The 12,138-nt window shown below is 43.1% G+C and overlaps 1 protein-coding gene across 13 annotated transcripts in view; it reads right to left on the reverse strand.

Annotated features, from left to right (window-relative positions):
• kif21b (kinesin family member 21B) overlaps nt 1-12,138 on the reverse strand; it is a 74,226-nt gene that overhangs the window by 31,511 nt on the left and 30,577 nt on the right. For 6 of the 13 annotated variants that reach the window (XM_038696843.1, XM_038696847.1, XM_038696848.1 and 3 more), the window contains exons 9-25: nt 11,233-11,422; nt 11,035-11,098; nt 9,222-9,452; nt 8,262-8,385; nt 8,031-8,169; nt 7,109-7,300; nt 6,760-6,959; nt 6,552-6,659; nt 5,534-5,850; nt 4,815-4,998; nt 4,276-4,479; nt 4,073-4,174; nt 2,720-2,885; nt 2,174-2,234; nt 1,932-1,980; nt 914-1,158; nt 47-115 (exon numbers count right to left, since the gene is read on the reverse strand). In XM_038696843.1, coding sequence (XP_038552771.1) covers nt 47-115; nt 914-1,158; nt 1,932-1,980; nt 2,174-2,234; nt 2,720-2,885; nt 4,073-4,174; nt 4,276-4,479; nt 4,815-4,998; nt 5,534-5,850; nt 6,552-6,659; nt 6,760-6,959; nt 7,109-7,300; nt 8,031-8,169; nt 8,262-8,385; nt 9,222-9,452; nt 11,035-11,098; nt 11,233-11,422 — 2,645 coding nt within the window. The remainder of the gene's footprint in view (nt 1-46; nt 116-913; nt 1,159-1,931; nt 1,981-2,173; nt 2,235-2,719; nt 2,886-4,072; nt 4,175-4,275; nt 4,480-4,814; nt 4,999-5,533; nt 5,851-6,551; nt 6,660-6,759; nt 6,960-7,108; nt 7,301-8,030; nt 8,170-8,261; nt 8,386-9,221; nt 9,453-11,034; nt 11,099-11,232; nt 11,423-12,138) is intronic. The other 7 variants (XM_038696844.1, XM_038696855.1, XM_038696856.1 and 4 more) reach the window with 3 other exon arrangements.

The raw sequence follows: 12,138 nt of genomic DNA on the forward strand, positions 1-12,138 counted from the left end.
GATCAATCTGCCTACAGAAAAAATTTTAACATTACAGTGCTTGTACCTGTACGCACGGTCGTAAGATTTCCTCCTTGTTATGGGGGAAGTGTCATAACCCCGAGACTGCCTGGGACTGAACACACACACACACAAAAGCAAACTAAGCAAATCTACAAGGGAGTGCACAGGAGGATGATACACGTTTATGTAAACTGTTGGGACTCTACAAGCAGCAAGTCTAGCAATTTCTAACAGACTAAAGAAACTAGCAGGCTCCTTTCTTTAAATATAAAATTGCACACAACCCGGCCCTCCATCCCACAGGACTGATATAAATGTCACTGATCTCTCCTCCTGAAGCAGTTTTATATCCTAAAGAATGGCAGGCCTCGGGCAGGTTGCCAGAGTCTGTTAGTTTGAAAGTGTGCAGTAAAACTATAATCAGCACTTTTTTTGACAACTTTGTATATATTACCAGGAAATAAAATGTAAAAACATGTTCTTTTCCATCCTTGATGTATTTGGGATATTCTACTGGGTGTTTACTTGTGGTTATGCAAGTATCCTCATGCTTCTATCCCACTTGTTTGTTTATCTCAGTTTTCTCATGTTTTATTTTTAAAAAGTCACACATTTTCCACTTCAACCCATGGCATCGGCATTCAATGACTCTGTTCTTCATCTTGCTCAAGGGCACTTCAGCAGAACAAATGTTTACCAACATGGGGGTTAGAGATGCAGGTTTCCTAACTGAAGAATACTCAGAATAACTAACAGTCCCACACAGCAGAACTGTGATGCCTAACCAGGGGTACTTCTGCCGGTCCCAGGAGGTACTTTTTGATTTGTAGACGACCTAAACTAATCATTTAGTCAAAAAAGTCTAAACAGTTAGCTAAAAGTAATGCATAAACACTCATGATTCACTTACAAGGTGTGTCCCCTGATAGGTAGGCTGATGGTGCGGGACGCCCGGTCCCTGTGGTAAGGGTCTCGTATGGCCAGGCTAAACCCCAGACTCGTTGTCCCCAGGCTCAGGCCGTCCTCCTGGATGTCCGTCAGCGAGGCCAAAGACTTTGTGATGTGCTGCGGTTTGCTGCCTGATGAGGGGTCCAGGATGGGACCCAGATACTCCGCCGACACCGCCTTTATCTGAGCTGACAGACGAGGCTCCACCTGGGGTGACAAATGTGCACCATTTGTATTACAGAGGACGGCGGACGGGATAATGCAATGAGAAAGACGGAGGACAGAGGGATATGAAAAACTGAGACATAAAAAATAGATAGAGATTGAATTTAATTAAGGCACAAGAGGAAATTAAGATACAGCCTGAACACATTCAGCAGGGAAAAGGGCAAAGAGAATATAAAAAATAGTAAAACAAACGTGCTAGAAACAAGATGGCAGCCATTGTGGGCTTAAACAAAGGCTGACAGATGAAAACAACAACTACAAAACACAATAAAGGATAGACAACTCAGCAGGACTGGTGTCAAATCAAGGGCTTCCTCCTGGGAGTAGCAAACCAAGCTTTAGGAAGTCTTTACTTATACTGCCACCTCATGGTTCCACACCAGAACAGCAGCTGATCTAACAGACAAACTGTGGCATGTGAGCAAGTGTGGAAACACAATCGCTACAGCAAAAACATTAATGCCATCTGACAACACGCAGTGATTCATAAAGATCTGACAGCCGTGGACACTGCAAGACGAAGCACTACCTGACTTTTTGAGCACACTCTCCACACAAACAAAAATCTAGCCACTCTGTGAAAAAAATATGGAAGTAATGTTCCGATCTGGAGAGAAGAAAACTGGACAAAGGACACCTCTATTGTATAAACAGGAAGGGTGTGGATTGAAGCTGGTGTCTCTTTAAAACTGCAACATGTGTAACAGCGCTAAATAACAACTGTGCACTTCAACAACACAAATCAGCTTTACCTTTATCTTGAAATCATCTTGGCTGTTGGACTCTTTCATTTGAGATACACTGCAGAGAGGGAGAAAATGAGAGTTTGGTTAATATACATTTATACAGAGAGAGATGGAGTATATATGTTTCAGATGAAAGTTTTACAGGATGAACACTATTTTCTACAAAACAACACAAACTAGCAGATTTTATTTAAATGTGTGGGATGTGCATCGAGGATGTTGTGTGGGCGAGCAGACTGCAGTCTCACCTGCTGTCGGAGGCTTGGCTGAACTCAGAGGGCTCCTCGTCTGTGCTGGCGTAACCATTTTCTGGAAGCACACAAAACATCGTCAGAGCCCGGAATACCGCACATGCACTGCAACTCGGTATGTCTGTATCTGCCACAACCTACTCCACTACCATATTTTCCCAGTTAAATTTCTTTCACTGCATTTTCAGTTGTAACATATTCTCTAAGGCTGATTAAGGCTCATCACTTTTACCAAAACGTCGCTGAAAAGATAGCACGAGCAAAAGAGAAAATGCAAGTGGATGACTGAGAAAGACGTACTGCTTTGAAACTGGTGGTGGTGTGTTTAGAGGCTCTACGGTTCACTTGAAAGATTTCATCCCACAATTAAGCTAACACGTTCAGAGCAAAGTTTTGCGTGTAACATTACGCTAAATGTAAATGCACTGATGCAAGCTAAAACAAGAAATATGAGCGGGATGTGGGGCAAAGGAACATAATGTACTGTATAAAGTCTTACACATTGTCATACAGGCCTAAAGACAGACAAAACACAAGACTCACCCTGCTGTACATTGTGGATAAGAGCCTGCAGCTCAGGGATATATTCTGCCTTTTCTCGCAGGGCATCAAGGATCATGTGATTGTGGGATGAGCCAATCATATCCGTCTGTCTCAGCTGGCCCTCCAGCAGTCTGACCTGAGCCTCCTTCTGAGCAACCTGTAAACTCTGCGCGCACACACACACACACAAACAGTACTGTGTAACACTAAACGTTTAGACCAGGTAATATTTACACATCAGTAAATGAGGCCACCTAGAAAATATGTTGTTTTAATTTAATTAGGATGTTTGCTGAGCTCTTGTACAAAGAGACACCACTAGATGTCACTGCAACCTTTATTATAGGGGGCAGCATAGCTCAGGAGGTACAGCTGTCTTCTAGCTATGGGAGGGTTCCTGGTTCAATCACCGGCTCCTCCAGAAAGAGTGTTGAAGTGCAAATGAGCAAGACACTGAACCCCTAATTGCACCTGATGAGCAGGTTGGCACAGCAGCCTCTGCCATCAGTGTGTGAATGGGTGTGAATGGGTGAGTGTTGTTGTGTGTTCTATTTTTAGTGTATTGTATTTAAACACTTATAATAGTTCCATTTATGCTTTTCCATATATGCTATACCTTTTTAGAGTTAATTCTATTTTCAATAAAAGCAATTATGTCATGTAGGAAAGCAGAAGATGCATTTGTAAGTGAATAATCTGGAAAATAAAGACTTGTGTACTCATTTCAGGTGGACGTAGCTCCAGTTACTCAGAGATACCAGAGCTTCATGATGATAAAACATAAATCCACTCAGATCTCTGCTGAAATGCAGATGCAAAACAAACATTCCAAAGTGCCCAAAACTGATGTAGGCCTACATTAAATTTTTATCCTGTTGCCTTAACTTTGGATTTTTTCTTAGACAAAATAATTTATTCTTTGCTCTTTGTTTCTAATGCAGATAATTTTTACTCTGTATTACAGTATTAACTGCTGTTAAAAATAAATAAACAGTGTTTCTGATGCAGGACTTTTAATAATCTTTTTATGTGTTTATCTTAATAGACTCAAAAAAAAGGAGCTTTACACACAACCTTATCAGAGCTACTAATAATAATATTACTTCATTTATTATAGCACGCCAATTTAAGCATGCCGTCCTCAACTTCAATCATACACAATGTAATTTTCCAACAACAAAAATGTGGCTCGTAAAAATGCTGCGTGGTTAGTAACTTTGGAAATCCACTAGTCACATTGGCTAGTGAGCAAAAAAGTTAATGTCAAGCCCTGGTTATACACACCTCCAAGGGTGCACATTTAAATAGCTTCAACACTACTGACTTTACAAATGGCCCTGTATGATAACTCACTTTGTCTATGGAAGCCTTCAGGAAGTGGTCCAGCAGGTGGCGTGCTTCAGCCAGAGAGCAGGAGCTGATCACCACTGAGGTGTCCACTGAGTCCAGCTCATCCTGCAGGACAATCACAAAGGCATTACTAGAGGCCTCTTATCACTTTTTACAGCTGTGCAGCAAGTATGTGTGTGTGTGTATGTGTCTGTGTGTGTTCATACCTTGGTCTCTTCTATCTGTACAATGGTGGCCTGGCAGTCAGAAAGGCTGTCATTGATATAGTCTATATTGGCATTCAACACCTCTATCTCCTCATTAATTTCCTGAAGGAGGCGGTCCTCTGCTTCTGGTCCCTCCCCGTCTGCCATTAGAACCTCCCTCTTATGCGAGAGCGCTTCCTGCTGGCCCGTCAGCTCCTCTCGCTTCTGACTCATCAAAAACACACACAGCACAAAAAAAGTCAGAGCTAAAAGTTTATAAAAAATCTCTTTCTGTCTTCAGAGTAAAATGTACATTTTACCCTTTTGTATGTTTCCTTTTTAATTCCCACTAATAATGCTGCTCATCTCACAGTGTGTATTGGCTTTGGTTTATTGTATCACAAAACATTAAAATTCTTCCATGTCCTCTCCAGTGCTACACTTCAGGTCGAGGCCATGTCCTGATGTAACAATAAAAACCTGTGTAATCCCCGTAACGACACCTCAACCAGCACTATTTTCCACCTTTACCTAGAGTAAAAATTGAAGGCTTTTCCTACCTTGATAAGGCGATCCATGTCAGCTTCCACGTTCGAGATGGTCATTCTCTGCATGACAATGTCCATAATGCGACGCTCCAGGGCTTGCCACTTCTGACGGGCAGACTTGGAGAAACTGCTGGCTCTGCCCGCCACTCCAATGTTGCCCATGCCCGCTGGCTTACGCTGCAACTTCTTCCTACTGCTGGGAGGAGACAAAGAGAGAGGAAGGGATGGATATGAAAGATGTGACAGATGCAACCTAAGTGGAAAAGAGTAGAGGTAAGAGTTACGAGAGGGAGAGGGTATAAAAGGGACAAATGGGCAGTCACCAGCCTTAAAGTTACCCATCACAAATAAATAAAAAGCATCACATCAATTGACACGGAAGAAACACTCATCTCTATTGAAATCCACTTGTAGTATATGCACAGTGATTTTTCTGTGGTTTTTAGAGCTTTTTTACTGAAAACAGCTGCCTAACGCGGCAAAAGACAACAAGTGTGATCTAAAATAGAAATGTTGCAGGCCGGACAGCTGAAGCTGAGCTGAAACTCCTATAAAGCTGCAGATTTGGTTTTTTCTAATTCTCTGTAGGTTCATCTCTATGGGCGACCCCCTTTCACATTGTCATTTCACACATCGCTATTATGAAAATATCAACTAAAGCTGTTTGAACAGTGTAAACACGTGCAAGTGCAAAGTAAAGATTATACTTTGACTACATCAACCCGTCTTACCCAATGACCCGGGTTCCATCCATGCTCCCTTCGCTCTCTCCCAGGTATCCAAATCCATTGTTTTTGCTGTTCCACTGCCTCACCAGCCCACTCACAGTCCTCCCAGTCTCAGGCTCAGAGTTGCTTGCTGTAGTGCTGGCTGACAACTCGGCTCCAGAGTCCGTAACTGGGGGAGTCTGGTTCCAGCGGGCCACGCGTCCGGCCACGCGGTCTGACATGGGCTTGGCCAGGCGCCGCAGGGCGGTCACCTCCTGGGTCTTCCTGCGCAGCACCAGCTCCTGCTGCCGCTTCTGAGACTCCAACGCTCGAATCTGGTACTGATAGACAGGAGGGATAGAAACAGTTCTTTAGTATGTTATTCCATCTTCATCTACATTTATCCTTAAAACTGAGCTGAATATAACTGCTTTCTGCTCAACAGGCTTATAAAGTGTTGATCATGAAAGGATTTTAAGACTTAAGACTAAACCCTAAATAAAAGGATTATGAGTAAGACCCACGGTATGACAGTGTAAATATTTCCTCATCTCCAGGGAAAACAAATAAAGATGGAAATTAACACATGTGCAGTGTGTGCTAATCTTCAAAACATAAAGGCGATATTAAATATCTGTGTGCATTATGTACATAATACATTAATCAGGTTTTTAATGTGCCAGGTGGACAAACAGATGGAGAACCTAACTGTGCATTTATACACGTATCCAAGCTACACGCCAACTCACCAGCATGAATCATTCTTTAAATACAGAAGTGAAATTAGCATTTTTCATATACAACATTGCTCATCCCGTCTCACCTAGCTCCCAATTTCCCAGTAATTCTATTTCTGCGTGACATTATAAATTCCAGAGCACATATTACGTAAGTGGGTGTGCTAAATGTTTCTGAAGAATGCAGTATCTACTGCAGTAGTAAGCAAGTAAAGCAAGTAAAAATTACACTTGCTAAAACTGTCGACACATGTAAAACAAAATATCTCTCTCCTAAACACACACACAAACACGCTCAGTCTGACCTCTTGTCGCCGCTGCTCCTTCTTGAGCTGGGCGATCTCGCGGTTCCTCTTTGCCTCCACCATCCTCCTCCTCTGCTGCTCCTCCTTCATCTGCTTCATCAGTGTCACCTGGAAATAGCGGAAAGGTCAGGCTTCCTGAACTGTACTGGCACTCCTGCTTAAACTGCCAGCTCCTCCCGCCCACTGACTCCCCTTCCTATTCCCTTACCTTGGCCTTCTTCATGTCGTTGACCTCTGTCTGGAGTTTCTTCAGCTCCCGTTCGTACCTCCCCTGGTTCTTGAGGAGACGCGCATGCTCTTTCTGTGCTGCTTGTAGCTTCAGCAGGTCTCGGTTCATCTCCTTAAGACGTTTCTCATACTCCTGCTTGATCCGGCTGGCCTTCTCCTCCGTGTAGTTCTCCATGGACACTGTGTAGCCATGTAATAATGTTAGTGACCTGTTGTCAGGAAGCTTTACCTGTAATGGCACTTTTCAACTGCTCAACTTACTACTGGGTTTTCTACTACCCAACCTTAGTTTATGTGTAAGCTACAAATCCTATAATGCATTAACTCACTGAGGTTCTGCAGCACGCGGTCTCTCTCCAGCTGAGTGTCTCGGATCTTGTTCTGCAGTAGAATGAGCTTCTCCTCGTACTGCAACTTCAGCATCAGCAGCCTCCGCTGGCTGTTCTCCAGCTCGTCTATCAGCTTCTGTTTGATCTCAATCTCGCAGGTCAGATCAGCCAGGTCGGCCTGGAAGTTGGCTGCTTAAAGAACAGTACACATCACATCGTACTTCTATTTATTTTTATCATCATAATATCGTTATATATTTAGATGTTTTTTATTATAATGATATGCATAGCAGGTAATGTCAAAAACAGGCTGCCATAACTCAAAATCAAGTCTTAATTTATAGTCTGTTTTCATTCTGACATGACACCCCAAAGGCCTTTGGTTGATTCATGTGCTACTTCTAAGTCCAAACTGCATAATGTGCTTAAAGAAAACGGAGATGTGGTCTGTAGCCACACTGAAAGCTCTGTGAGGCTGTGCTTAGGCACAGCAGTGATTTGAGCTAAATCGGCATGCTAACATGCTCATAATGAAGATGCTAACACGCTGATGTTTCCCAATTTCAAATTTAGACCAGATGATGGCGCTAGAGTTAAACTCATTATGATACATTTAGGAATCATGAATGTCTGTACAAAATCTTGTGCCAAGTCATCTGAACAATGTTAAAATATTTCACTGAATAAGTCAAACCTTTGACACTAGAGGAAAGGTGGGGAGATCACCAAAGTCACAGGGATTTATTCTCTGGATACCATGCATGTCTGTACAAAATTTCATGGCAATCCATTCAATAGTTGTTGAGATATTTTAGTCTGATTCAAAGTGATGGACAGACCACCAGACCGATACTGACTAAAAACAGGACACGAAAGGGGAAGGTGTCTGGTCATTTTGTGGCAGCAGCTGTTAGAGACGCACCTTTCTCATCAGAGTCCGAGTCTGAGTCCACCTGGCTCTCGTCGCTGTCAAACTCGTCCTCCTCCTCCCGGCCCTCGTCCTCCTCCTCCCCCTCATCTTCCTCACAGCCGCTCTCCTCCTGCAGCGGAGACATGATGTCCTACACGCAGAAAACACAACAGGTACATCAGTCTTTGTTCTTGTATGTTTTTGGTTTAAACTCTCACGAATGCTGACCCACGTGTACCTTACCTCAGCATAATTGTCATCTGAATCGATCTCTCCGTTCTGTCCGTTTTGGCCGCTCTGCCCGTTCTCTCCATTCTCGTGACTGTGCAGTTTTACTCGTTTCTTCAGACCTTTCTCCAGCTCCGGGCTACAGGGGGAAACAAAAGCATGATTGTGGCACCAGGTCACAGTTGGCATTGAGAAAAAGACACAAATAAAGTCACTTGTCAATGTTATTCAAAAAGGCATAATCAATTTCTTTTCCTTTACTATTTTCGCCTGTAGTTGACGGTCTCTCCAATTCAACTAAAGTAATATGAGTGTTTGGACATTTCCACGCATTACAAACACTCTTTTATGTAAGTGAGAACATCACACACTCCTAAAAACCACCATTAGAGCTTTGGGAGTGCTGCCAAGTGATGTGCTCACAGCAAAGTCAGACTCTCTTAAGTCATTAGCAAAGTCTTCTTCAGCCCATCTACCCCTCGTCTTGCCCTTTTAGCTCTCAAAGTTTTATTGCCAATTTTATTCTCCCCTCTGCTCCATCTTTTACAACCATCTCGCGTATCACCCATCCCATCTCTTTCCCGTCTACCTCCATCTCTATCCCATTTAACCTCAATTAGCCGTTAGTCCATGTACTCTTCTCTCCCGTGACCCACTGGCCGACTGAATTAGACCTTTTTGTGTCCAATCCAGTGTTACTACTCAGCACTGGCTGCATTCCAATTCTTTTCAGAAGCTGGCCGTCCCAAAGCCCTAATCGACTTGTGATGTGCCTCTTAAGCTAGAGCAGAGAAGCAATGAGGAGGGAGGAGTATATGGGCAGGAACAATAATGTACCCATAATGCTCTCTTTGCTTTTAAAACACGCACAGGTTCATTGGCTTAAAAGGAGTAATGACAAATTAAATTTACATCAAGCTGAGATGTTTGGCTACATGAGGACATAACGTCTTGAATGTATCCTTCTCGCCTCACCTCATCCTCCTCTGCCTCCTCTCCTTCTTCTTCAGCCTTTCAATGTCCATCTTGGCCCGGCGTAACACGTCCGTCATCTCGGCCTCCATGGACAGGGGAGCAGGGGAAGAGCCAGTGGGGTGGCCAGGGGCGGGGCTGAGAGTGGAGGTGGGGAACGGGGAACGCGAGGAAAATCGGGCCGCCTGCCGTCGCAACGACTCGTTCATGGCCTCGCTCTCAAGGAGCTTGGTTCTGACAGAGGAGGAAGAGACAGACAGAAAAAAAGTTCAGTCATTCATACACAATTTCTTTCTGCTTGGTTTTTAGATGGAGAAAAAAAAAAAGAAAATCACAGACATTCAAACAGACTTATCACAAGCTAATTAAAGCTGCTGATTCTGGGTTTTTTTCGGTGACTATGAAGCTTGTGAAAGCATAAAACATTGTTCCTTTTGCAATTGAAAAGTGAAATTTATAAGCAATAAAATGAACCCTTGTTCAATTCAGTACACTCATACCATATGGTAGCTTATTTTAGTTAAAGTTAGCAAACTCTCTTGGCCTACTGTAAAACTATATTTTACTAGCGACAATTGACAGCTTGTGCCTGTCTGGCCAATATGAAGCTACAGCCAGGAGATTTTTAGCTTAGCTTGGCGTGGAAGCAGGGAGAAACAGCTAGCATAGCGCTTTCCAAAGGTAACGAAATCTGCAACTTTACATGTCAGTTTTTGTATGGAATAAACAAACATGACATGATGTGATAAGTACTGCGCTTTAGAGGTGCTGGGAGCTGGATTCTGTTACCTTCCGACAGAGTCAGGCTAGCTGCCCTTGTTTATAGTCTTTATGCTAAGTGTAGCTAACTGGCTGCTCTCTACAGCTATTTACTGAATGGACAGAAATAGAGATACACCCATTGTATTTTTTCTGGCCTATTTCTCTCTAAGAACTATATAATTTTGTAACTTTTCTTTAATGGAAAATTCTTTCTTTATTAGGACCCCCATTCAACGGGGTCCATTCAACTGTATGTTCATGATAAAACATTGATTATTAAATTACTGCTGCATTTTCTCAAATCTAATCTGCTTGCCTTGTTTTTCCCTTCAGACACACAAGCACAAGCACAAGCAGCTGTCTCTTTCTATCTCTGTCTCTCTTCCTGTATCTGTCTGCTCTGTTGACTTTCTTTGTCAATAGTTTAATAAATGCAAGTCGCGTTTTGAAATTCTTCACCTGCTATTCTGTTTTCACAGCAGGAGGTGAGACGCGTTTGGAGTAGGTTACGAGGAGAATACAGGTGTGTTCACTGTTGCCCTACGTGGTCCGTGCCTATAAAATATCCAACATGTGCGCGTCTTGTCACATGATACAAGATAGCGTCTCTTTCTGTGTCTTCTTCACACACTGTGCAGAACTTCCTCCCCTATGACGTTTTAGCATGTGTGTGTGTGTGTGTCTATGACAATAGTAAGTTACTGTCTGTGCTGCACGTGTGTGTAACGTTCAATGTGGTTTGGATAAAACACTGATCGGCCCCAGTCACGTATGATTAAGATGAAAACCCGCCAACTCAGGTCCCCAGCCAACCGATCGGTGCATCTCTAGACAGAAATGAGAGTACAGATAACCTCATCTAAGTCTCTGCAACAAAGTGCATAAGCATATTTCCCAAAAATCCCCCAAACTATTGCTTTAAAAACCAAAGAACTTCCTAAGTCAGGTGAAACAGTTTGTTAAGTTAGTGCTGTCCCAGTTCCAGGTTTGATTATTTCAGTGAGGTGTCAGTGTAACACTACAAGTGATGGCAGTAAATAGTGGAATTTCTTACCTAAGTTCTTCAACCTCTCGGATGTAGTTCTGGATAAGAACCCCGATCTCCTCATTGCCCTCACCTAAAGGTCAAAAGGCAGAAGGAGGCTCAGGTCACAGAAAGCATACTGCAAATAATACATATTATAGTACATAAAAATTAAAGTATTTATTCATGTGGTGTTTATAACATTCAAAGGAGACCTCCTTCACGTACTTGACTTGGTCAGCAGAGTGCTGACCTCATTGGCCAGCAGGTGTGTTACACGGGTGTTGAGGTGGTCAATGGTCTCCTGCATGGCCTTTACCCTGAGGCGCAGTGTGTCGCTTTCTCTCTGCAGCATGGCATTCTCCTGATGCAGGTCACTGTAGCCCTCTGAACCATCCTCACATGCCACACGCTTCCCCTGCACAGAGAAGCAAACAGTCTGCATGAATAACAATGGACGTGACCCTGGACAGCACAAGTATTGTAGCAAAAAAATACAATATTAGGGCCAAAAGACCTAAAAAAATAAACAGACTCTTAAGCCACACTCCATCTACTTGATGTTGCAGTCCAACCAAACACAACGCTATTGTTTAAAACGAGTTGCTCTGTCCGTGGCTCTTCAAGCGGCTATTGTTGTACTCTGAATGATTAACACTGAAAACATCCTGTTGTGTAAGCTTCGAACAGAGAGTCACTATTTAAACCAGCCATAGCTCGCAGACATCATTACCTCCACCAATCCAACACTCCATTACTTCCAGACTCCAGTCACATCGAATCCCTTTTTACCACATCGAGGTCAGCTCACAGCCCCTCATCGTAGTCACGCACCCACCCCCCCTTAACCACATAATAGACTGACAACCCCGCTAAATGATCGCTCATTTCTTGTAGTCCCGGAGGTCAAAGCTGGAGACTCTTTGCACATATTCTCTGAATTTCCCTCCTGCTGCATAACGGTCTATATTATGTAAACCATGTTACACAGAGCACATGCAGAGCTTCTTAACACAAGCACATTCAGCTAAAGGATCAATTGATCTCTGCAGTACATTGTAAAATGCTGATGTTGCACTGATTAATCTTCTCCATACTCAGGCTCTGGCTGCACTATACTAACATACACACATA

The sequence above is a fragment of the Micropterus salmoides genome, unplaced genomic scaffold (assembly GCF_014851395.1).
Source record: "Micropterus salmoides isolate LMB-PRFRI ecotype aquatic unplaced genomic scaffold, ASM1485139v1 Ms_hic_scaffold_4, whole genome shotgun sequence".
In the NCBI taxonomy this organism is placed as follows: domain Eukaryota; kingdom Metazoa; phylum Chordata; class Actinopteri; order Centrarchiformes; family Centrarchidae; genus Micropterus; species Micropterus salmoides.